Here is a 26,285-nt window from a genome sequence, read left to right as displayed (position 1 = left end):
AGTGGTCACATGATACCGCTCATTACCCTTATGAATATGCGCATATTCATGAGTTTAATGAGTGGTACCACGTGACCGCTGAAGGCAGGAAGGGAGACCGTGGAGAAGCGGAGGAGCTGCAGAGACCGTGCCGGGGGGGGGGTAAGTATGATCTGACACACCCGGTCCCCCTCCCCCGGCGACCCCCAGGTATATGACTCGTGTATAAGCCGAGAGGGGGATTTTCAGCCCCCCCAAAAAATGGGCTGAAAATCTCGGCATATACACGAGTATATACGGTATTCAACTTCTTATTCTTTAGCAATATTTCTAGCTTATTTATTACATGTACTGTAAGATGCATCTGTGTACAGAGCCTCAGTCACAGGTAGAGAGCAAAGGTAGTACATACAGATTTTCAGATTTCAAACAATCCATTTTGAAAGAGGCAGCCCAATTTTTGATGACATTTAAAAAAATGACAAACTATCCTACACTGGAGAAGAAAACTCAAACTTCCATTTTTTTCTTATTATTGAAGCACCTCTCTTATAGGCCTCCAGCTGCCATGGATTCAGCATCGAATAACCAACTGAATATATTACTCATCCCTAGCCTGCTAGGCGCGGCCCCCCTCTCATCCCTAGCCTGCTAGGCGCGGCCCCCCTCTCATCCCTAGCCTGCTAGGCGCGGCCCCCCTCTCATCCCTAGCCTGCTAGGCGCGGCCCCCCTCTCATCCCTAGCCTGCTAGGCGCGGCCCCCCTCTCATCCCTAGCCTGCTAGGCGCGGCCCCCCTCTCATCCCTAGCCTGCTAGGCGTGGCCCCCCTCTCATCCCTAGCCTGCTAGGCGTGGCCCCCCTCTCATCCCTAGCCTGCTAGGCGTGGCCCCCCTCTCATCCCTAGCCTGCTAGGCGTGGCCCCCCTCTCATCCCTAGCCTGCTAGGCGTGGCCCCCCTCTCATCCCTAGCCTGCTAGGCGTGGCCCCCCTCTCATCCCTAGCCTGCTAGGCGTGGTTCCCCCTTATCTCTAGCCTGGTATGCATAGCCCCATCCTTATCCTGGTATGATTGGCCCCCCCATCAGAAAAACATTTAAAAAAACCCAAACCATTATACTTACCTTCCTGCGCTCCCTTGCAGTGTCTTGTTCCGATGTCAGCAGCTGCTTTATGCTTATAAGCAGTGCATGGCAGTGACGTTATGCGCTGCTTACAAGCCACCAGCAGCTGCCAAAATACTCACTGCTCTCCACGCCGGGATTATGTGCGTGGAGAGCAGTGAATATTCTTTACTGTTTAATAGCGGGGCACAGTGTTAGCCGCAAGCTTACTGCAGCTGTCAGGAGTTCACGTGACCCCGCTTCTAAAAGAAATAAATATTCAATGCATTCCACGCCTATGGGAGTGAAGATTCATTGCCTTAACTATTGGACACACACAAATGCCAGGTAGCTGCAGGAAGCCAGCTGCGGTTATCAGCATGTCAGCTATTAAAGATAAATGAATATTCACTGCCCTCTACGCCCATTTCCGTGGAATGCAGTGAATATTCATTTTTCTCTTTAGCAGCGAGCACAAGAGTTAGCCGCAGCTGCTGGCTTCTGCCTCCTGTGACCCGCTGTCACTCCCCCACCTCCCCACCAGAAACAGAGCAGATACATCCGGACTATAAGACGCACTCGCCATTTTTGGAGGAAAAAAGTGGTGTCATATAGTCCAAAAAATACAGTAGATTGATCTCAAAGTGAACAATTTATATTTACATGGATGAGGTGACCTTTGATATTTTTGAATAAAGACACCTGCGATCCGATACTTGCCAAATATTCATTACTATTTACAAACTTCACATTTACGCTGTGGTTTATGGGGATGTTCGGAGCATGATCATGCTCTCTCCTCCATGCATAGCACAGCTGAGCATAGGCTCAACATGGCTGTTGGGACAATGAAGGTGTAGTGATAGTATCTAGGAGGTGTTTTATTAGATAGGGCAATAGGTGCACCTGCGTTTATGAATTACACATGTTTATTAATCTCAGTTGTATTTGCATCTAATGTGTTACGACCCCTTCTGACAGATGTTTTACTAAACAGTCATTAGGTGCATCTGAAAATGTCCAACCAACAAAATTAGAATTAGTTGACGAAAGATCCAGTGGCAGTAGAGGGTGTAGAGAGCCTTAGGGGGCCATTATTACTGGGGAGATATTTTTAATATGCACTGATTTGCAGCTTTGTTGTATCGGCACACGTGATTAATTCTGTATGTCCAGAAAACTAAGGCTATATAATGATTTTGGGAATAACCCCTTAAGTATACGGACAATTTATACATGAACTCGAATAACACTTAGTTAATGCTACTATTGCCCGCCCCTGGACCTACAGATGGATCTGTACTTACTACAAACCTGCTGTTCACTCTCTCTAGGATCTGTTTCTCATTCAGGGCCATGGATTCCCCTTTCCTTTTCTTAATACGTTTCTTCTCCAATTTCTTACAAGCATACATTTTTCCTGTTGCTCGCACTTGGCAGGCACAGACCTAGAGACAAGATGACTTTTAATAAAGAAAGGCATTTTCAGATTTTCCCGATATTAAACAAAGTCTTGGCACATTCACAGCAACACAAAGAAAATATGGAGTTTTAGGCTATGTGCCCACGTAGCGTTTTTCAAGTGATTTTTTCCTGAGCAGAAACGCATGCCCTTGCCAGGGAAAACGCATGCGCTTTTTGACACGCGTTTTTGACGCGATTGTCAAGAGTTTTGACATGCGCTTTCCCATGCGTTTTTGCCCATATAATTGATGGTATGCGGAATCGCGGGCGATTCCGCAAAATTAATGAACATGCTGCGTTTTTTACCGCTAAGCGATTCCGCAGCGGTAAAAAAAACACACCATTTGCACAACATGTGCGTTTTCTATTACAAATGCATGGAATGCTTTTTTTAAGCGTTTCCGTGGCAGAATCGGGCGTTTAAAAACGCCGCGGAAACGCTTAAAAAACGCTATGTGGGCACACAGCCTTAATGTCCAGTTTCCTCCATCACAAGACACATTTGGGTGGCAATAAGCTGGGCATCATCCCTTCATGTAGAAGAAGAGGGCAATAAATCTTACTCTGTTTTATGTTTGATTTTTACATGTTAGGATACACCAATAGCGCAAACTGTATCAAGGGCAGAGATGGGAACAGGCATAACAATAAGTCATTGAGCTGCACTTACACACACCAGGTTTCATGGTAGGATGGTAAAAAAAAAAAAAAACACACAACAACAACATTCATCCATGCTGGAAAAAATAAAATTCTAATATTCGTAAAGGGAACCTGTCACCGAATTCGTACAGCCAAGCCACAGGATGCATGAATCGGAGCCTGGCTGAATGATGGCAGCCAGGTATTTTTGTCTCTGAAACACTTCACTATACTTGATACACGCCCCCGGAAGAAGCGGTAGGCGGAAACGCGTGTCGGGGCGCAGGGGTCAGTAACGGAGCATGGATTGTCAGCACCTTATTAGGTAAAATACTTTTTATGCCCTCCCTTGTCTTCGGTCAGCTATTTAACAGTATGTTATAGTCAGATTAGGAGCAGGTTCATTTCTGCCCATATAATTTTGTACAAGCATGTTTTTACATGAGGGTTGTTCGTAGAATGCTGCGGCTTGATTAGGAGCAGGATTATTTCCGCCCGCATAATTTTGCATAGGCATTCATTAACATGCGATTTGCCAAGTGTTTGGGCATTAATTTAAAAACCATTTTGCTGTATGACTATATGATGCTCTTTTTCTACATATGATATATATTTACTAGTATGGACTGATTTAATATTAATTATATTTCTGGCTCAGCAAATAACTATTTGTGGTGGTCTGTTGCTGCCCTTTTGTGGGGTAATTTTCTATGGATTTATGTATTTGTGGTTATTTTAAATACGCATATGTTAATTTTTTCAATAAAAAGAACTAAATTTATTAAATTGGTTCGCTTCCTTGTGGTTGATACAATAATTTTGTTGCCACCATTTGTTAAATATACTTTATTCTATCGGGAGACCTCAGCCTGAGACAAAACTTGTCTGGTGCTGATCTCCTACCAGCCCCGCTCTACGTGGCTACATAATATTTGCATTTGTTTCTTCTGGAGCACACTATGTGAAATTTCTTCTTTGCAGTCCAACTGAGTGTTTCCTCAGTCTTCTCTGGGGGCATGTGCTTTCGCCCCTCTCTTCCAGAATCCACCAATCGCAGCTTGGCTGTGTAATGATAGATTGCTACATTAGCTGATGAGCTGCGATTGCCAGCATCTGGAAGGGAGTGGTGAAAAGAGAAACACCAAGTTGGGCTGCAAAGCAGAATTTCACATAGTGTGCGCCACAAAAAAAATATGAACAGCTCGGCCATGGAGCGACAGCGCAAAACAATGAAGAGAAGCAGCTCAGGGATTTTTAAGTGACAGATCCTCTTAACACTAATATGTAATGTATATGCGCTGTAAGGAAAACTTTGAAACTTCAAGCCACAATCTTTATTCATTTTCCTTATTTTAGAGCAAAATTATACAAAGAACTAGCAAAGATTTAGGGTGTGTGCAGACGCTGCGGAATCCGCACGGATTTTGCAAAAACCGCAGATAAACCGCAGGTCAAAAGACCTGCGGATTATCTGCGGTTTGGTCCTGCGGATTCACCATCTCCACAATGGTGGAGATAGGAACCCGCTGCGGATTCCGCAGAAAGAATTGACATGTCACTTCTTTCTGCGGTTTCAAAACCGCAGCAAATCCGCGCGGATTTTTCCGCAACGTCTACACAGCGGTTTTTTTTTACCATTCATTTGAATGGTACTGTACACCGCAGCTAAAACTGCTGCGGGTCCGCAGCGTGTGCACATACCCTAATTGATATAGTTCTAGAAACAAAAACTAGAATATGAGGCCAATTGCTACAATAATCATTTTACCCACCCAACAATATGAGCTGCATTTATAGAACTACCGTAAATGGCCCTATGACCATGAATTAAGAGTGTTCTCGACTTGCACCTTGTGGTTTTCAGTTCTCTGATATCACTGCTCCTAGTGATAAGAAGTTTCAACTTATTAACATTTCGGAAAACTACTTTCAGATTTTTTCAGTTTTGAATGTACCCTGTGTGTGAATTATAAAGGGTCTAGTTAAAAGGATTATTCCTCCCAACATCATTTATGTCATGTGAAATCACGCTAGTCTACTGTTATATAATTTTGCCTGTGGTTGCATTCATGTACTAAAACTAAAATGTATTAGACAATTTTCACAAGTTGAATGCCACCATTCAATAAAAAAATGAAGTATACAAAAAAATGGCAAAGCTAAAATGTGCAAATGGCACAGGTCATGAAAGCGGATCTCAGGCAAAGAACTTGGCACTCACTTAGGGGGATAGAATAAACTTTATTTCTATGCAATCCTAAGTCGCTGATGATTGTGTCCATTTACAGCTTTGACTTGATAGAATTGTTACGTGACCTGCGGCTGCCATGTAAAATAGATTTTTGTACTGTTGTTCTCTACACATATTTGCACCACTTCTCTCCCTAGCCTATTTGTACTTTTCTACGCTATACTACCCTTGATGTTATATCTATGCTTTACTCATGTATTGCGCCCAAATTCAGCTCGTTATTGGTAATGTTATTGCACCTTCTGTAATCCATGCCCACAGTCCACCCCTCATCATTAAGGTTATTATTATATATTGCTGGCACAGCTAGTGCCCACAACCTTTCATATGTATTTCTATGTGACCAAGACTGATCATGTTTTCAGGTTACCATAGACTTATATGAAGAGTAAGGTAATCAACTCGTTATAGATTCTGGAACTCTATTTATTCTGTCATGTAAATATTTCTTCTTTGATTTTATTCTTTTGACAGCATTCATTATCGTATTCTTTATGCATTAAAGCAGATCAGTCACCAGAGTTTACAATACAAGCTGCATACATTACTAAATAGGTCTCTTAGACCTGATAAGAAGGCGGAATTTACTTTGAAATCCTTATCAGAATGGCTGTATAATCCTACTGAAAGGTTAATTTAATCTCTGTCCACATAGCCTGATTGACAGTTTGCCAGCGTTCCTTCTCCCTGTTGAGATCTCACAATGCTCAGTACTAGCTGCATCTGTCAGTCAGGCTGGTTGGGGTGGGAGACTGAACATACTTTGGACTTTATGTATTTCAATTTATAGCTGGACTCATTAAATGCAATATGAGTATTATACAGCTATTCTGACGTGGATTTTCAAAGCTTAATTTAATAATTTAAGCAGTTTGTATTGTGAAATCTGGTGACGGATCCACTTTAACAATGTTCCCAGAATGTTTAATTGCTCTGGTTTCTAATCAACCCATTATATAAGTGATAGACCTTTGTACTCAGGATCACGGGGTGAGAGGCAGGGCTGTGGAGTCAGTAAGCCAAACCGCCTACTCCTCAAATTTCTTGACTCACGACTCCACAGCACTGGTCACTACTGAGCATGTACATAAAGTGCAGCACAGATTCATCTCAGCTACGAACTCACAGCCCTGCCTCACTACTAAGCATGTACATAAAGTGAAGCACAGATTCATCTCACCTCCGACCCCACAGCCCTGCCTCACTACTGAGCATGTACATAAAGTGCAGCACAGATTCATCTCAGCTACGACTCCACAGCCCTGCCTCACTACTGAGCATGTACATAAAGTGCAGCACAGATTCACCTCAACTACGACTCCCCAGCACTGGTCACTACTGAGCATGTACATAAAGTGCAGCACAGATTCATCTCAGCTACGACTCCACAGCACTGGTCACTACTGAGCATGTACATAAAGTGCAGCACAGATTCACCTCAACTACGACTCCCCAGCACTGGTCACTACTGAGCATGTACATAAAGTGCAGCACAGATTCATCTCAGCTACGACTCCACAGCACTGGTCACTACTGAGCATGTACATAAAGTGCAGCACAGATTCATCTCAGCTACGACTCCACAGCGCTGGTCACTACTGAGCATGTACATAAAGTGCAGCACAGATTCATTTCGGCTACGACTCCACAGCACTGCCTCACTACTGAGCATGTACATAAAGTGCTGCACAGATTCATCTCAGCTACGACTCCCCAGCACTGGTCACTACTGAATAAATACATAAAGTGCAGCACAGATTCATCTCAGCTACAACTCCACAGCACTGCCTCACTACTAAGCATGTACATAAAATGCAGCACAGACTCATCTCAGCTACCACTCCACAGCCCTGGTCACTACTGAGCATGTACATAAAGTGCAGCACAGATTCATCTCAGCTACCACTCCACAGCCCTGCCTCACTACTGAGCATGTACATAAAGTGCAGCACAGATTCATCTCAGCTATGACTCCACAGCACTGCCTCACTACTGAGCATGTGCATAATGTGCAGCACAGATTCATCTCAGCTACGACTCCACAGCACTGGTCACTACTGAGCATGTACATAAAGTGCTGCACAGATTCATCTCGGCTACGACTCCACAGCACTGCCTCACTACTGAGCATGTACATAAAGTGCAGCACAGATTCATCTCTGCTACGACTCCACAGCACTGGTCACTACTGAGCATGTACATAAAGTGCAGCACAGATTCATCTCAGCTATGACTCCACAGCACTGCCTCACTACTGAGCATGTACATAAAGTGCAGCACAGATTCATCTCAGCTAAAAGCCGAGATCCTTAAGCTGGAGTCACACATAGCGACTCAACAGCAATCCTGACAACGATATCAATGTGTCAGGATCGGTGGTGAATCGCTATGTGATCGCTGGTGAGCTGTCAAACAGACAGCTTCACCAGTGATCAGCCCAGCGTCGCTGTGCACATTAGTAACCAGCGCGCTGATGCAGGGAGCTGGTAACTAACGTACACATCGGGTATCCAAGGGACGTGCTTCCCTAGATACCTGATGTGAACGTTAGTTACCAGCTCCCTGCATTAGCGCGCTGATAACTAACGTACACATCGTGTATCTAAGGGACGCACGTCCCTTGGATACCCGATGTGTACATTAGTTACCAGCAGATCGCTGGTCTCCCGCCTGTCACACGCAGCGATGCGTGGTGGCCAGCGGAAGACCAGCGACCAAAAAAAAGGCCTTTAGATCAGGAACAGAACAGACATTTATAGGAAATTTCATAAATTTCCTAAATTCTTATGAAAACATTTCCAGCATATACTGCACTGAACCCAATTTATTATATATTTTAGGAGTTGGAGTTATTCCATTTTATACCGACTCCAGGACTCCGACTCCACAGCCTTGGTGGGAGGTGTTACAAAACAGACCCTTATTCTGTAAATACCGTATTTTTCCGACCATAAGACGCACTTTTTTCCCCAAAAATTTTTGGGGAAAGTGGGGGGTGCGTCTTATGGTCGCAATACACGGTACTAACCTTCTGGCTGGTGCGCTGGTGGCAGCGGGCAGCGCTCTGCGGTGCGGTGGTGGCAGCGGGCTGTGCTCCGGTGCAGGGACGGCGGCTCCGCCGGCATTTCTTCGCAGCCCGGGGGCCCCCGCACAGCCCTTGCTGGCCGCCGCCATGTTGCGGTGGCCTCCGGGAGCATGGATGCCGGGAACATGGCTGCCGGCCCGGGGACGGCGCATGCGCGGCCTAAGATCTCGTCCCGAGATCTCGGGGGACGAGATTCAAATCTCGGCAACGAGATCTCGTCCCCCGAGATCTCGGGATGGGATCTTAAGCCGCGCATGCGCCGTCCCCGGGCCGGCGGCCATCTTCCCGGGGTCCATGCTCCCGGAGGCCACCGCAACATGGCGGCGGCCAGCAAGGGCTGTGAAGAAATGCCGGCGGAGCCGCCGCCCCTGCACCGGAGCACAGCTCGCTGCCACCACCGCACCGCAGAGCGCCGCCCGCTGCCACCAGCGCAGAGCCCACCTGCCCCAGCACAGCTGCCCCTACCCCAGCACAGCTGCCCCTACCCCAGCACAGCTGCCCCAGCACAACCAATCTGCCCCAGCACAGAGCCGCCACCGCACGAGCCTGGACCACTGAGTGACCCCTGTGACTACTTTTCCACCTGTGCCGGATCCCTTCCCAGGTAAGCTGAATTCGAACTGTAAGAAGGACCCCCATTTGACACATTTTTTTTTTCCCCCATTTTCCTTCTGAAAATTGGGGTGCGTCTAATGGTCCGGTGCGTCTTATAGTCCGAAAAATACGGTACGTGACAAGTGGCAATTCTGGTAACACTCCATTAAAGCAATAGCATTTTTATCAAAATGTATTATTTCACATGTCAACAATACCAGGTTAGCATATAGAAACAAAACAAAGAAGTAGCCTTTCCTGGGTATAACTAGTTAAACTGGTACAACTAATTAAATAATTCTAGAAAATTACTTATCACTGTACAGAAACGACACATGAAGCACAGCAAAAAACATGGCAAAGAGGAGCAACTTACCTCTCCAAATCCACCTTTGCCAAGAACTCTGTACTGACGAAATGTGTTCTTTGTGACTGGTTCCCTGTGTACAGTGATCAAGTAGTTAAATATAATATGTGCAGATACCAAAGCAATGAAAAAAATACACACACTATAAACAGCTGTATATATTATATACACACACATAAAACATACTTGCTGAGAAATATAATATACTGTGTGGGCAGATTTATATATATAATCACACACACACATACGCAAGGCCACCCACTTGACAAGACAATATAGAGTGACTGCTTGCTAAAAGAGCCTAATAAGATCTCACCCAGTCCAAAAAAATGAAGACATGTAAGGAGGGTTCATGTAAAAGAAAGGGAAATAAAAAAAAAAAAAAAAAAAAAAAAAAAGAAACTATTCAGACATAATCATCCTATTGTTTCAAAATGAAAAATAAATGAGTATGCAACAAAACAAACGCAAATAATATATATATATTTAGGTATTTCTACCTGTAGCATATGATAATGTGCGGTGATTTTTTTCTGCCCCATTTATCTAGATTGTTATATCCTCCTTGCTCACCTCTCCAGCGATTTCCATTGTAAGAAGCGGTTGTAATACTGGCTGTCCAGGTAATCTGAAAATGGAGCCATACTGAGGAAGTCATGGACAAGTCTGAAAGAGATGAAATGTTAGAACCATAGAAAGGCTTAATTTTCACATGACCATCTTATCTGTTTGTGGCTAACGTCATGTTATGCCTCGGTCATGCTATGAAATAAATGACATTAGCCTGGAATTAGGTTCAAGGTCACTTACTTGGAACAGTCTTTAAAAAGTTCTTTACAGGGATTGTTTTCTAAGCTCTCCTTACATCTGCTGACTAACTGCTCAGGGACCTCTGAGATATGGTCGTCACTCTGAGAGAACAAGAAACATCACCATCAGGAGATATTGTAGGTACAGTAACTGGAAGCAATTATGTAATGCCTATGCCAATCATTACCAGCGGACACTAAAAGATACATACAATAAGAAACTGAGGGTGAACAACTTGGCAAAGTGAGGACAGAGGATGCATATGATGTGCATTAAAAAATAACTACATATATGCACTGCCCGGGCATAGTAACTAAGTGCAGTTAGTTATAACAAATTATAATGAATATATACGGTATATATATATACACACACACACACACGTTAGGTCCATGTATATTTGGACAGAGACAAGACTTTTCTAATTTTGGTTCTAGACATTACCACAATGAATTTTAAACAAAGCATTTCAGATGCAGTTGAAGTTCAGACTTTCAGCTTTCATTTGAGGGTATCCACATTAAAATTGGATGAAGGGTTTAGGAGTTTCAGCTCCTTAACATGCGCCACCCTGATTTTAAGGGACCAAAAGTAATTGGACAATTGACTTCAAGGCTATTTCGTGGACAGGTGTGGGCAATCCCTCCGTTATGTCATTCTCAATTAAGGCCTCTTTCACACATCCGTTTGTCTCCATCAGTCAAAATCCGCCGTTTTGCAAAAAAAACGGATCCGCCATTTTTCTTGGCGGATCTGTTATTTTTCCCCATTGACTTGCATTATCAGCGGATCTTGACGGATGGTCATCCGTTGGATCCCTTTTTTTACGGATCCGCCAAAATTTTGGCGTCCGCTGACATGACTGGACGGACCATGAAACGTTTTTTTTGCCTTGCCGGATCCGCATTTTTTACAGCACATGCCCAGAAGAATTACCTTTGGTAGAAATTTAACCCTAAACCCGGTTCTGGCGGCTGAAAAAAATCTCTCTCTCTCACGGTTCCTTTAAAATTCTACCTTACACGGATCCCTCAAAACAACGGTCCGGTGCCACCCGTTTTTTTTTTTTTTTTTTTTTTTTTTTTAAATCCGCCTACGGATCAGTTTTCTGCCATTTTGGCAGATTTCGACTGAGCAGAAAAACGGATGTGTGAAACAGGCCTAAGCACATAAAAGGCCTGGAGTTGATTTGATGTGTGGGGCTTGCATTTGGAAGGTTTTGCTGTGAAGGAAACATGTGGTCAAAGGAGCCCTCCATGCAGGTGAAACAAGCCATCCTTAAGCTGCAAAAACAGAAACCACCCATCCGAGAAACTGCTACAACATTAGGAGTGGCAAAATCTACAGTTTGGTACATCCTGAGAAAGAAAGCAAGCACTGGTGGACTCATCAATGCAAAAACACCTGGGTGCCCACGGAATGCAACAGTGGTGGATGATCACAGAATAATCTCCATGGTGAAGAGAAACCCGTTCGCAACAGCCAACCATGTGAACAACACTTTCCAGGAGGTAGGCATATCAATATCCAAATCTACCATAAAGAGAAGACTGCATGAAAGTAAATACTGAGGGTTCACTGCATGGTGCAAGCCACTCATAAGCATCAAGAATAAAAAGGCTAGACTTAACTTTGCTAAAAAAGCCAGCACAGTTCTGGAAGAACATTCTTTGGACAGATGAAACCAAGATTAACCTCTACCAGAATGATGGAAAGAGAAAAGTATGGCAAAGGTGTGGTACAGCTCATGATCCAAAGCATACCACAACATCTGTAAAACACGGCGGAGTCAGTGTGATGGCTTGGGCATGCATGGCTGCCAGTGCCACTGGGTCACTAGTGTTTATTGATGATGTGACACAGGACAGAAGCAGTCGAATGAATTCTGAGGTATTCAGAGCCATACTGTGTGTTCAGATCCAGCCAAATGCAGCCAAACCGATTGGTTGTCGTTTCATACTACAGATGGACAATGACCCAAAACATAAAGCCAAAGCAACCCAGGAGTTTATTAAAGCAAAGAAGTGGAATATTTTTGAATGGCCAAGTCAGTCACCTGATCTCAACCCAATTGAGCATGCATTTCACTTGTTAAAGAATAAACTTCAGACAGAAAGGCCCACCATCAAACAGCAACTGAAAACCACCGCAGTGAAGGCCTGGCAGAGCATCAAAAAGGAGGAAACACAGCGTCTGGTGATGTCCATGAGTTCAAGACTTCAGGCAGTCATTGCCAACAAAAGGGATTTCAACCAAGTACTAGAAATGAACATTTTATTTACAATTATTTAATCTGTCCAATTACTTTTGGTCCCTTTAAAAACAGGGTGGCACATGTTAAGGAGCTGAAACTCCTAAACCCTTCATCCAAATTTAATGTGGATACCCTCAAATGAAAGCTGAAAGTCTGAACTTCAACTGCATCTGAATTATTTTGTTTAAAATTTATTGTGGTAATGTCTAGAACCAAAATTAGAAAAATGTTGTCTTTGTCCAAATATATATGGACCTAACTTTATATATATATCTCCGAGTGTATAGCCCCGTCCACTCCTCATAGCCACATTCACTATAATATCTCACATCATCCCGTCAGAGCCACCGGACTACTATCCCTAATATCCCACATCATCCCGTCAGCCACAGCTACCGAACTACTACCCCTAATATCCAACATCATCCCGTCAGAGCCACCGGACTACTATCCCTAATATCCCACACCATCCGGTCAGCCAGAGCCACCGAACTACTATCCCTAATATCCCACATCATCCCGTCACAGCCGCCGGACTACTACCACTAATATCCCACATCATTCAGTCAGAGCCACTAAACAATTACCCCTAATATCCCACGTCATGCCGTCAGCCAGAGCCACCAGACTACTACCCCTAATATCCCACATCATCCTGTCAGCCTGGGGTCAGAACCATAGTGACGAGTGGAACGGTCCTAACTTCCATACTGGGGATCCCTTTAAGAGAGCCTGGGATCAGAACCAGAGCGCTGAGTGGATTTGCCCTGACTTGCATACCAGTGATCCCTTTAATAGAATCCTGGGGTCAGAATCAGAGCACTGAGGGATCTGCCCTAACTTCCATACAGGAGATCCCTTTAAGAGAGCCTGGGGTCAGTACCAGAGCATTTGAAGGCAACTGCCCTGACTTCCTTACCGGTGATCCCTTTAATAGAAGCCTGGGGTCAGAATCAGAGCACTGAGGGATTTGCCCTAACTTCCATACAGGAGATCCCTTTAAGAGAGCCTGGGGTCAGTACCAGAGCATTTGAAGGCAATTTCCCTGACTTCCTTACCTTTAACCTCTAGTACTAGTGGGCTTCCCACCCAGGAGTTGGGTGTGGCTAGGTCCCACGGGTTGCTGCCAGTTCTGAACTGATGGCACTGCTGGACATCTACCAATTTCAAATGGAAGTAAGCATGATGCGTGTTTTAAATCTGCTCAACTAAGTTTTCTTGTCCGACCACTTTGTTTACAGTCCCCAACAATGCCAAGTTCTTGGCGTTTCTTCAAAAGAGCTTGTACAGCACATATTCAAACTTGTTTTAAAATCATTGCCTGGGAGAGGCCTTGCTGATGCTGTATAACTGTTGTGTCTTATTGCTTTGCTCCGTTTTGCTATGATGTATATGACCTGTGACATGAAACTTCCACAACCTCACCTTTGTAGAAGTTTGGCTTCTCCTCACCAAGCTCTAAGACTACAACAACAACAGTTTCTGTTTTCATACACCCGACTCTATGCCTACAAAATCCCTGACTTTATGCAAATGCAGCTAGAAGAATTGATACAGTTTTGAAGGCAAAGGGCGATCACACTACATATTGATCTGGTTTAAATTTCTCTTTGGTTCATTTACTTTACATTTTAAGGCTAAAAACAAAACACTTCAATTTCTGAAAGCATCCTTAATTTGTTGCATTTTTTTCAGCACTTGCCTAAAACGATTGCACAGTACTGTAAATATATATGCATACAGAATCTCTCTCTACCAATGCCTCATCATCCGGAACATAATGGGCCAAAATTCAAATCAAAATTGCCTCCAACAACAATTTGGGGCACCTCGCAATGAGGCTGGGCCTAGAATTTGAGAAGCACCGATTTGGGCCAATACTAGATCAGCATGTGCTGGGTCATGTTCTAGCTTTGGATATAGGAATACTGCGGATTTTGACCATTTAACTGTTGCACTTCAATTGACCACAAATAGAAACATGAAGGGAGGGAAATTAGAATGTGTACCCAGCGTTGCTCAGCAGAAATTCTAGTTTGGAGTGCAATGTGGACAGTGGTCTTCGTGATGAAAACATTGCAATCTGATCAATTGGGCTGTGACTCCTTTCATACATAACATGTCTATTTATGTGTGCAGGACAAAGTGGATAAGGAAGATCTTTGCTACATGGCTTCTTCATATGGCGTCTACAATAGATATTTACAAGCATTACGCAAAGAGGTTTCGCCTGCCCACTCCATAAAATAAGCAAATGCTATTTACACAGCTCATCCCCAAATCGGATACAAACATTACGCAACAAAGAATGGCCAAGAGAACATTACTGCAATCACGACCCTATGTAGGCAAACAACAGTCAAAGATAAAAACTCTTCAAAAGACCCGAAACATGTTATGTTATATATTCCGCCACCTATGAATTATGTATGGCATAGGCTATATAGAAATAAGTGTTAAAAGTGGAAAGAAGAGTATTTCATCTCAGCATTCCAGTGGTCATTTCTTCTTCGTGTATGTTTCATCTACGTTAATTCAACCGATTTCACCAGTCAATAAAATGACATTTACCCTATTATTAAAGGTGGTGGTCACTGATGTGGAATATCAAATGGGTCTCTTATCCTTTCACATTTCTACTCTTGTATCGTTTCCACATTTTTAATTTCATGGAAAATATATTGCCTACTGATCTTTTTCTATAATATGTAAGCCACTGGTAGATCTCTATATGGCCGGACATTGACATGTATTAAGGCCCATTATACTCATCTCTTTCTACACTACTACAAGTGTAGACTCTGTTCTCTACTCCGTGTAAAAAAGTCTATAGACAGGGAGCTGCTTATCAGAGGAGGGGGCGTGGCCAGATGATTAGACACAAGGCCACTGCACTGGGCAATGATGGCCTAATGAGAAAACCTTCATTGTAAGTAAAGAGCATGCAATTGTTGAGTTCAGTGTGTTAACCCCTACTTCATGCAGTCTTCAGATTACATACTAAAACTTGCTGACAGATTCCCTTTAATGAACTACATACAAACGAACACTGCTTCAAGTCTAAGTTGTCCGAGTTACATTGCTCAGCATTCACACACACTGTAGTAAACCCTCCGGGCAGGACTAGAACCATACAAGAATTCAGTATCTGGAGCAAAACAACAATATTTTCATTCACTGAATGCAAACAGAATTTTATAAAAGATAAATAAAGAGCATCTGAGACCATATTCGACCTATTTAAACTATTAATACAGGTTACAGAATACTGGAAAAAGCCATCCCTGTATGCCTCAATAGCAGATGCCTTTTTAAGAACTCAGCTTTTACATCTTATGTACAGGAGCTCTTCCAGACTCTGGGGAGGACGCTGCCTGAAAGATAACTCTGCCTCCAGAGCTTATTTTACATGAAGGGAGAGTTACCAGTGCGAGACAAGTAACTAACCGAACAGGAAAACTTACATTTGTCTTCTTGCAAACACATTTTTTGATTCTCTTTTGAACTCTGCTGTATTGTAACAATATTACAGCCCGTCTGCCTGTGAGATGGAAGCTAAAGCTGAGAGGAACCTGCAGATGTGTCAGGAATAATCACACACATCTCTGCAGTGAGATCAGGAGAGCAGAGACTTCCGGTGACAGATTCCCTTTAAGTCTCGCACTACTGAACACTCCTGTTTGCTCTTAACTGTTACATTTGTTTAGAAGGCTAAAATCTCCATTTGGTACAAGTGTTGAGGTTTAGGCTGTGTCTACTTTGTTGGAGGTTCCATTAGAAAACTCCATAAAATACTCCATTACATGTAGCATCTAAGGTGTAACTTTTCTTACTGTGGAGTGACATGCCTGGCCTGACATGCCAGTGTGAGGAGACTTATAAGCCACATAATGCTCCTTTGGGAAATTAAATATTGTCTCATCAGAGAGCAACAGGACTTGAGCTCTAATGCTACCTATCGGATGTAGCAATCCTAAAAGTCACTATCAACCCTTTAACGAGCCTTGCCACGTGACTTAGGATAAAAGCAAAACTAGAATCTAAATTTGTAGACCCGGGGAGCCGAGTGGCAATGCCATATGTATATGGAGGATACTGGGTCGGTGCCCTGAGGCTTGCACCCATTTGCTAGATCCGTTTTGTGTAGTACTGCTTTCTTATAAAAACCTTTAGGACACATTATGTTTTTTTCCCTCATATAGAGTAAGCGGAATTTGTGTGAAACCCCTTAAATGTATTTTAATGCTCTCTTAAAAAAATAAAAATCCATGGAAGGGTGGGAGCAAACGTGAGAAACTACAATAATGTAGCCTATAAACTAGAGTGCAAGTGACATTTCAGCTGTAGAGCCATCTTGGCACAACATTCTTGCTTGTAAAGTTTTTCTCGTCAGGTTACAAGGACATTGCTGTCAGTGAGCGCCGACATATGCTGAACACACAGTGAAAACAGGAAATAGGTCGTTATACTTTATGCCACATGCAGAAGAGCGGCCTGTAACGTTCTGATGGTAACGCAGCTCCCAGCATGCAACTGAAAAAGAGAAGGAAATGCTGGCCGAACCCTGGGCGCAGAGGAAATGGCTGTAACTACTGTGAATTTGTGTTCTCCTAACAGAACCTTTGACTGATCTTATTTAAACTGGCGACTTTCTAGTGTACTATGGCTCCCGCAGCAGAGCACCACCGGCTATAGGGCTCCATCCTATACAAGAACTGCATATTAGGACTTCTTTCCAGCATGACCGGACAGCCACAGGTCGCGGGCCACTGCGGCTGAAGAGCCACAGGTCGCGGGCCACTGCGGCTGAAGAGCCACAGGTCGCGGGCCACTGCGGCTGAAGAGCCACAGGTCGCGGGCCACTGCGGCTGAAGAGCCACAGGTCGCGGGCCACTGCGGCTGAAGAGCCACAGGTCGCGGGCCACTGCGGCTGAAGAGCCACAGGTCGCGGGCCACTACGGATTAAGACCCACAGGTTGTGTGCATCTGACAGATGTGTTGAAAGGTTTACTGGACAAGAATGATGTCTGCAGCTACTGCATATCGGATTAATCTTGAGGAAGAACCATTTCTTAGTGCTGGACACTCATATGTATCCATCTTCGCTTCCCTTTTTTTTTCCCAAAAATGATAAAGACATGCCAAGAAAACCCAAATCCTGACAAGATGGCTGCAGTGGTTCTACAGAACTGTTCCAGATAGAGCACTCAGGAGTGTCTCTATAGACAAATTTGGGGGCTATTTTTTTCCAAAATGCATAGAAAAAGCATTTTTGCCGTAGGGTTTCATTAAAAATGTTAGACTGTCCAGCTTCTTTATATCACAGTGCATAGCACAACAAACTGTACAATAATTTAAAGGGGTAATCCCACCTTGTACAATTATGGCAAAATTACCGCAAATGCCATAAATGTATACATGATGAAAGTTTCTTGAAAGTGAGGCCCTGATGTATTTTGCGGTCAGTGTAGAGATGGTTCAAGTGCTTTATGGTGCACTTTTTTTTATGAACCTGCACTGCATAAATGCTTTGTGGCCAAACAAAACACACATTTAAAGGAAATCTGTCAGCAGGTTTCTGCTATGTAATCAGAGAGCATCGTGATGTAGTGAAAGAGAAGCTTAGTTAAAGCCATGTGTCACTTTCTGTGCTGTTTCAATACAATCTTATTAGCAGAAGATTATCACTACAGGACTCCTGGCCTCGTGCTTGCTAGTCCAACCTTGCTCACAGCAATACTCAGCAGCTCTCAGTCACTACACAATCTACACAGAAAGCTGTGGTGTCGGTAGATTATACACGGCTCAGCAATGTTGTTCAGCTAGATCTGCAGCAGAGAAAATTGATTCTATCCAATTCTATTCCAGCAATATAAAAGAAGTGATACGTCGCTGGAATCAGGGTCTCTGTCCCTACCTCATGCTGCTGTTTTCAGATTACATAGCAAAAACTTGCTGACAGATTCCCTTTAAGTGTTAAAATAAATAAATAAATAATTTCCCCAAAAAGTGTCCATATCCTTTAACTGCCCCATTATCTGCTGTATCTACTACATCTAGCAGAAGACCCACTAATGTGGAAAGATGACCAGGTACATCTTGTGACATGTCCTCATGTTTCCTAGAAGGCATCACGTGGCTGAATCAGTTTCCTTACCGTACTAATGAGGTACTGTGCAATCAGCTGATGGCCACATTCTTTGCGCTTTTCATCTGGGGACACCTCATACTCCACCTAGAGACAAACAGAACGTGGTTCAGAAAGGCGCACCGCTACGTGGCTTTTATGGCGTCATATTCCGGCCCCACTAAAGTCCTACCACAGCATCCAGAAAGTGGACACAACGCAGCAGCTCCGGCCGAGTCTCACAGAACTGGCGGAAGAGGAGACGTCCAATTGGTTGGCGGTCGCAAAGACTGTGATAGTCCCGCTCTATTGTGCACGAAGAAAGAAATCATGAGGTAAAATATCAGCCGTGTAAAAGACATGAAGACATACTCCATCTGATTATTTCACAGTGTGTAGACTAGTGTGAGTGAGGGTATACAGAGCTCAACGGGCAGAGGGGCTGGTAGGTCTTCAGCAAATAAAACACTGATGTTATCAAAATTAGTGCAAGTAGCCCAGTAAGTGACATATCAATGGAATCAGGGCCTCTGCCCCTACATTATGCTGCTCTCTGACGAGGTAGTAAAAAGCCTGGTGACAGATTCCCTTTGACAAACAAAAGTAAAAAAAAAAAAAATACTGTTGAGAGATGAGGTGGGCTTTCCCCTGCCTCACAAGTCTGCTGCGTGGGTGTAAGCTCTGACTCTGCTCTGTCCCTCCAACCACACATCCAATTTTTCTACAGCAAGTTGTCTTCAACTCAGAAACCAGTTCCCAAATTCACCCTTTTCTGAACCCCAAGTCAACAAATTATTAGTACATGTCGTCATCCTCCTCCTCTGGGGTCTTCCATCGAACCGTCTTGCACCCCTCCAATCTATCCATAAAGGAGTTATCCTGTCAGAATATCTTGTCTCCTATATGCATCGTATTATAGAATACAAACCGCGCTTTACTCCCCGTCCTCCGGTCCAGCATGGGGTCTCCATTATTGGCTACGGTCCTGTCGTCACAGCCACAGCACGACAGCCAGTCAGTGAGCTCTACCACTGGAAACCCCCCTACTTAATTACTAGGGGGCCACATTTAAAATACAATGACTTCCCACCGCACCGCAGTTCCTGCAGTGTCAGCATTGGTATGTGCCATTTTGTGTCACATGACCGCTGCAGCCAATTGTCAGTATTGCATGCTGCAGCCAATCATCAGTCGCTGATTGGCTGCAGCGGTCACGTGACACAAAATTGTCATATGATCGGCCAAGAATTGTAACGTCAACATAACTGGAACTGCGGATCTGTGGAGGCGAGTATCCATTGTATTTATTATTTAACCCTGAAATGTCCACGCTCCGGATGCCCAGCTATGGGTAACCCATTTAAAGGGATTGTCATCACAGAATGACTGTTCAAACCAAGCACATGCTCAGTGCTCCACAGGACCACGTCCACCTCCCCTGAACCATCCCACGAGACTGGCACAGAAGCTTCTCCTGCTATCATGCAGCATGTTCACTTCCTCGGTTACTTGTGAAATCCGCACATTTGTGCAGGAAGTGGTGAGCACACCGTGTAAGAGGAAGCGATGAAATGGTGTTAGCCAACCCCATCTACGCTGGAGACTTCTCACGAGTCTCACGGTGTGGGCGGACATGACAGTTTGGGGGGTGACCTGCCGCACTTACCTACAGTACGCCTCAACTCCTCGCACTCACTGATGTGAGGAAACTGCAACATCTGTCGCCATTTTTTGCTCTTTCCTTTGCGGTTCCCACCACCACCTATAGAGAAAGGTGGGAAATGTCAGCTCCCATCCCGCAGAGCAGATGCTTCAGGCCTCTAGGCAAATCCACGGCCACGTTTGAATAGGCCATGCACGCTTTCCAGGAAAAAATATTGTTAACATGCAAAATAAATGGAAATGACTTGGCCCCTACTCACACGGCACTTGTCATCCTGACACATCATGGCGGTGTGACAACACATCTGACAGGGGAGACACAGGGCAACACTTGGGCATCGCACAGTCTCACTATAGGGTTTTCCAGCTACAAGAAGGACCTGCAGGTAAAGCTGCGGAGACTGGTAATGGCGCACTCATATACGCTTCTGGTTATTGCCTGACACAGAACAGGGATTCCCGCTTCCGTAAGCGACCAGTACTGTGCATGAAGGGGCGCACTTACATAGGATAATCGGCCTCCTTATGTCTATACACTGACGGGAACAATGGCTCAGATATTGAAAAGATCAGCTGGCCAGGCCCCTTCTCAGTCTATACACTGACAGTGATAAGAGAAGGGGGCTGGGTTTGCTATTAAAATGTCCAGTCGGCCAGCTCCATCTTCTGTCTAGATTCAAAGACAAGGAGGCTGGCTTACCTATTGTAATAACCAATCCACCAGCTCCTTTCTTGGTCCACTGATTCATAGACAAGGAGGCTGGCTTAACCGTTGTAGCAATCAGTCGACCAGCCCCCTTCTGTCTATACACTAACTGTGATAGAGGAGGCTGGCTTAGCTATAGCAATAATCAGTCGCCCAGCCCCTTTAGGTCCATACACTGACTGATAGAGGAGGCTGGCTTGGCTATAGCAATGATCTGTGGGCCAGCCCCCTCAGGTCTATACACTGACTGTGATAGAGGAGGCTGGCTTAGAGATAGCAATGATCTCTGGGCCAGTCCCCTCAGGTCTATACACTGACAGTGATAGAGGAGGCTGGCTAAGAGATAGCAATGATCAGTGGGCCAGCCCCTTCAGGTCTATACACTGACAGTGATAGAGGAGGCTGGCTTAGAGATAGCAATGATCTGTGGGCCAGCCTCCTCAGGTCTATACATTGACTGTGACAGAGGAGGCTGGTTTAGCTATAGCAATGATCAGTCGCCGAGCCGCTTCAGGTCCATACACTGACTGATAGAGGAGGCTGACTTGGCTATAGTAATGATCAGTGGGCCAGCCTCCTCAGGTCTATACACTGACTGTGATAGAGGAGGCTGGCTTAGAGATAGCAATGATCAGTGGGCCAGCCTCCTCAGGTCTATACACTGACTGTGATAGAGGAGGCTGGCTTAGAGATAGCAATGATCTCTGGGCCAGTCCTCTCAGGTCTATACACTGACAGTGATAGAGGAGGCTGGCTAAGAGATAGCAATGATCAGTGGGCCAGCCCCTTCAGGTCTATACACTGACAGTGATAGAGGAGGCTGGCTTAGAGATAGCAATGATCTGTGGGCCAGCCTCCTCAGGTCTATACATTGACTGTGACAGAGGAGGCTGGTTTAGCTATAGCAATGATCAGTCGCCGAGCCGCTTCAGGTCCATACACTGACTGATAGAGGAGGCTGACTTGGCTATAGTAATGATCAGTGGGCCAGCCTCCTCAGGTCTATACACTGACTGTGATAGAGGAGGCTGGCTTAGAGATAGCAATGATCAGTGGGCCAGCCCCCTCAGGTCTATACACTGACTGTGATAGAGGAGGCTGGCTTAGAGATAGCAATGATCTCTGGGCCAGTCCCCTCAGGTCTATACACTGACAGTGATAGAGGAGGCTGGCTAAGAGATAGCAATGATCAGTGGGCCAGCCCCTTCAGGTCTATACACTGACAGTGATAGAGGAGGCTGGCTTAGAGATAGCAATGATCTGTGGGCCAGCCTCCTCAGGTCTATACATTGACTGTGACAGAGGAGGCTGGTTTAGCTATAGCAATGATCAGTCGCCGAGCCGCTTCAGGTCCATACACTGACTGATAGAGGAGGCTGACTTGGCTATAGTAATGATCAGTGGGCCAGCCTCCTCAGGTCTATACACTGACTGTGATAGAGGAGGCTGGCTTAGAGATAGCAATGATCAGTGGGCCAGCCTCCTCCACGCGTCAGATACCGGCTGGAGCTGAGCTTACAGTAGAACATAAGGGCACATGTGATGCATATAGTAAGGGCATACTCGGTCACTTGTGTCTCCAGCTGTTTTGGCTGGAAACCTCCACACACGTCTCCAGATGATGGAGCCGAATGCTTGCTATGAGTGATGACCTGGCCCCAGACCTGGCAGGGCAGCTCCCTCACGGTAATGGCTATCCTCCCCATTACACCCAGCACATAAACTAGTCCTCCTCATCCATGGCTGCACACTCCAGGCTCGTACACAACTATCACCAGTGCAGCCGACCACCGCCGTGCCCGTACGCAGCCCTGTCACTTTTCCCACCCCCGTGCATGCACATACACACCTTCCCTGGCTTTCAGCAGCACGGTGTTGGCCACTATGTTCTCGAGCTCCATAGGACGGCCTGGCCGGGCACACCGAGCCTCGGGCGGCCACTCACTTTCTGCCAGACTCCCAGCACCCTGCTGCCAATGACAGACCCCACCCACTCCAACCAATCACCGATCAGCCGCACCCCCGGACTTACAACTGATTGGTTGAACCTTACAATCGGCATGAACTGTATTCCCGTTCATACGGCCGTAGTAGTGTTATTGAGCTCTTACGCTGATTGGAAGAACAACCCTGAATGGGCGGGATCTTTAGGCCGATCTGGAAAATGATTGGCCACCGGGATTGTCATTGTGGGAATCCTTGGAGAGGCTGCAGTTCAAACCAGCGTGACGTCACGGCGGCCATGTGTTGGTTGGCGGTGCTGAATTGTTTCAAGGGCTAATGGTTGGCATGATGACGGTAGTACGAGCAGTGCTGTGTATTGTCTCCTGTTATGTGCAGAGTGTGGCCGGGCTGACACATAAAGCTGTGCACCTTACTTTTCCTGTTGCAGGGCTTCATTCCACCAAGTGTTTGGAGCCATTGTAATGAATATTACATAGATCTGTGTGGAGGACTCAGGAGTGCAGCACATTAGTGAGGAGCTCAGTGTTACAGCAGGCACAAGTGGCTGTAAATAATATATTATACATTATTGGCATGTCCGGAGAATGGCGAGAACCTCACCCCGACGTTTATTATTCAGCAGTTTCTTAATGGGCAGAAATGGTCTTTTATGTTTTAATACAAATTTAATGATCATAATACTAATAAAATATAATGCAAGAGGAGCTCAGAAGCGAATACACGTGAAAGCGGCTACAAAAAATATACAAGGGTTCAAAATGACTGGGCCGCGGGTCTCTGCTGATCCATAGGCGAGACTAGCCCGCTTCAGTTTAGGCTGGCCCACACGGGTTCTGGGCATAATTGCTGGCATCACATTGGGCAGACAGCCAATATTCACAGCTGTGAGAAAGCAACTGGTTAAAGTGGTCAGTTACTTCAGACCACTAGTATCACCCGACCACCCCACAGATAGTGACGCATGGTATCAGGATCTGTTCATAGAAGGCCAGCCCAAATGTGTTCTGGGTATAACAGCCAACATCAAAGCAGGCAGGCAACCAATTTCCACAGATTTAAGTACATAGCTGGTGTTTTTAAAGGGTTAAATGTATTTGCGCCACTGATATCACACTCCTAACACACAAAAGGGTGTGAAATTCAGCCCGCTTTAGGCTTGCCCAAACAGGTTCTGGGAATAAGAGCTGGCATCAAAGCGGGCAGACAATTTTCACAAATTCGAATGAGCAACAAGTGTTTTTATAGGGTTAAATCACCTTGGACCACGGACCTTACATCATAAACACAGTGGAGGGGATACCCCACATAAAAGTCAATTCAGTCAAGTCGGGCCCAAATGGATTCAAGGCAAAAGAGCTAGTGAGAGGTCAGTTTTCCCATATTCAAATAAGAAACGTGTGTTTTTAAAGGGTTAAATGACTTTGGAGCGCTGATCTCACACTGTAGACACCCAGAATTGTGCGCCCCCACATCAAACTCGGGTCACTCCCGCCTGGCCGAAATGGGTTCTATTCATTACAGCTGGTGTCAAAGGGTGCAGGTAGCAGGTTTTCACAGATTTGAATACGGTAAATCGTGTTTTTGGCCACTGACTCCACACTAGTGGTAACTATTACAGTGTTTGTGTCTGGAACCGTGTAATATTTATTTTGCAGCCATAGCCGTCCAATGGTGGTCAATGGGAACCTGAAGCAGGTATATACTGTAATGGCTCTGTATGTTGCTGACATCTCATCGTGTATGAACTGTTCATTATTAGCACAATTCTAGACGGTAAACGCTATGATGGTTGATACCAGTGCTTATCGGGCACAGCTGACTTGTCACAAATAAATAGTACAAATTAAAATAATCAACTTTGTAATATATCTCAACAGAGAAATCTGCTTTTTTCCTTCTCCTATATTGGCCTTTCAGTCTAAAAATTTTCAATTTACGAATAAAATCTGTATTCGGTGAAGACACAGTGGCTCAGTAGTTAGCATTGCAGCGCTGGGGTCCTGGGTTCAAATCCAACCAAGGACAACATCTGCAGGGAGTTTGTATGTTTTCCCTGTGTTTGTGTGGGTTTCCTCCGGGTACTCTGGTTTACTCCCACGTTCCAAAGACATACTGATAGGGAATTTAGATTGTGAGCCCCATCGGAGACAGTGCCAATAATGTCTGTAAAGCGCTGTTGAATTAATGGCGCTATATAAATGAGTAAAATAAATGACAGACTTCTACATTACTGATATAGAGCTATCAGGAGCAACTGTCATCTCCTATAGCAGAGGAAGTGTGTCGCATCCTACTGGGAGATGTGGGTTTAGAAGAGCACTATGTTTTGTGAATCACAGATTCCTGCTGTTTGTTGTCCATATTAAATGTATTTGGTTTCATTTGTTACTGAAGACGTTAATGACCATTTTTGTACTGGTCGGAAACTTGCAGCTCCATTTTCAGCTGCTTCTAATCTGGTCATTACCTCTCCCTATAAAACCTGGCCAGACCTTCTCTGTCTTGCCTGTGAAAGCTTTTCTTCCTAGCTCCTTGGAAGCACTGTGCTGAATAGGAGATCGGTGTTGCTACTGGAGATTGTTCGGTGCATGCTTTCCTCATTGTCCTATTTGGATGGTACATTCCGATCCTTCCCTATATGCCTTTTTACCTTTGGTGAGTGTTTGTATGTTGCTTTCTGTTATCCCTGCTTTGTGTTTGTGTGTTGTTTACCTTACATTTCTGTCCCATACCTCATGGGGTGTAGGAAGGGACAGATCAGGATTTAACAGGAGCATAGTAAGGTCGGAGACTCAGGCCTCTCTACCTTCAAGAGCACCTCGAGACAGGGATAGAGTCCCAGTTCCAGGGACAGTCTTCCTTACTGAAGACTGTCATGGGGGGAGCTAGAAGCAGAGCTTTAGTCCTCCTCCTCTCCCCTCCTGTCATGAATGTGTCACATTCTGCTGTGACCTGTGGTACATCTGAGATTAGAAGATTGCGGTGATTAGCTGTGCCCAGGTCTTCTTTAAATCTACAATACCATTCATGATTTAACAGGTTTCTTGTGGCCTGTAAAGGGTTTTGAGTTCCTCGTTGTTTATTGGCTCTGCTGCTTATTGCCTTCCATTATATAAGCCTGTGTCAGGCTTCCCTCCATGCGAGCAATAGAATCTTCATTCTGTTACTGGTGGCATTTAAGAATGTGTTCTGGGGAGTCACTCATGTTGTTTTGATATTGTTGCATGTGGTTTGTTGTCAATACCACTACCTTCTCCTTCTGGCGTTCATTTGTGTTGTTTT

At 44.9% G+C, this 26,285-nt stretch overlaps 1 protein-coding gene across 2 annotated transcripts in view; it reads right to left on the bottom strand.

Annotated features, from left to right (window-relative positions):
* The window catches only part of GRK6 (G protein-coupled receptor kinase 6), a 63,528-nt gene extending 40,339 nt beyond the window's left edge, over positions 1 to 23,189 (bottom strand). The window contains exons 1-8 of one of the 2 annotated variants that reach the window (XM_073567204.1): positions 23,071 to 23,189; positions 20,337 to 20,432; positions 18,864 to 18,976; positions 18,701 to 18,778; positions 10,290 to 10,390; positions 10,053 to 10,145; positions 9,489 to 9,552; positions 2,384 to 2,524 (exon numbers count right to left, since the gene is read on the bottom strand). In XM_073567204.1, the coding sequence (XP_073423305.1) occupies positions 2,384 to 2,524; positions 9,489 to 9,552; positions 10,053 to 10,145; positions 10,290 to 10,390; positions 18,701 to 18,778; positions 18,864 to 18,976; positions 20,337 to 20,432; positions 23,071 to 23,119 (735 nt within the window). In that variant the 5' untranslated portion in view covers positions 23,120 to 23,189. The other variant, XM_073567120.1, reaches the window with a different exon arrangement.
* Between the last annotated feature and the right edge of the window lie 3,096 nt (positions 23,190 to 26,285).

Source organism: Dendrobates tinctorius, unplaced genomic scaffold, assembly GCF_039654945.1.
Source record: "Dendrobates tinctorius isolate UK_male_01 unplaced genomic scaffold, ASM3965494v1 ptg000001l, whole genome shotgun sequence".
NCBI lineage: Eukaryota > Metazoa > Chordata > Amphibia > Anura > Dendrobatidae > Dendrobates > Dendrobates tinctorius.
This window is presented reverse-complemented; position numbering and strand designations above follow the sequence as displayed.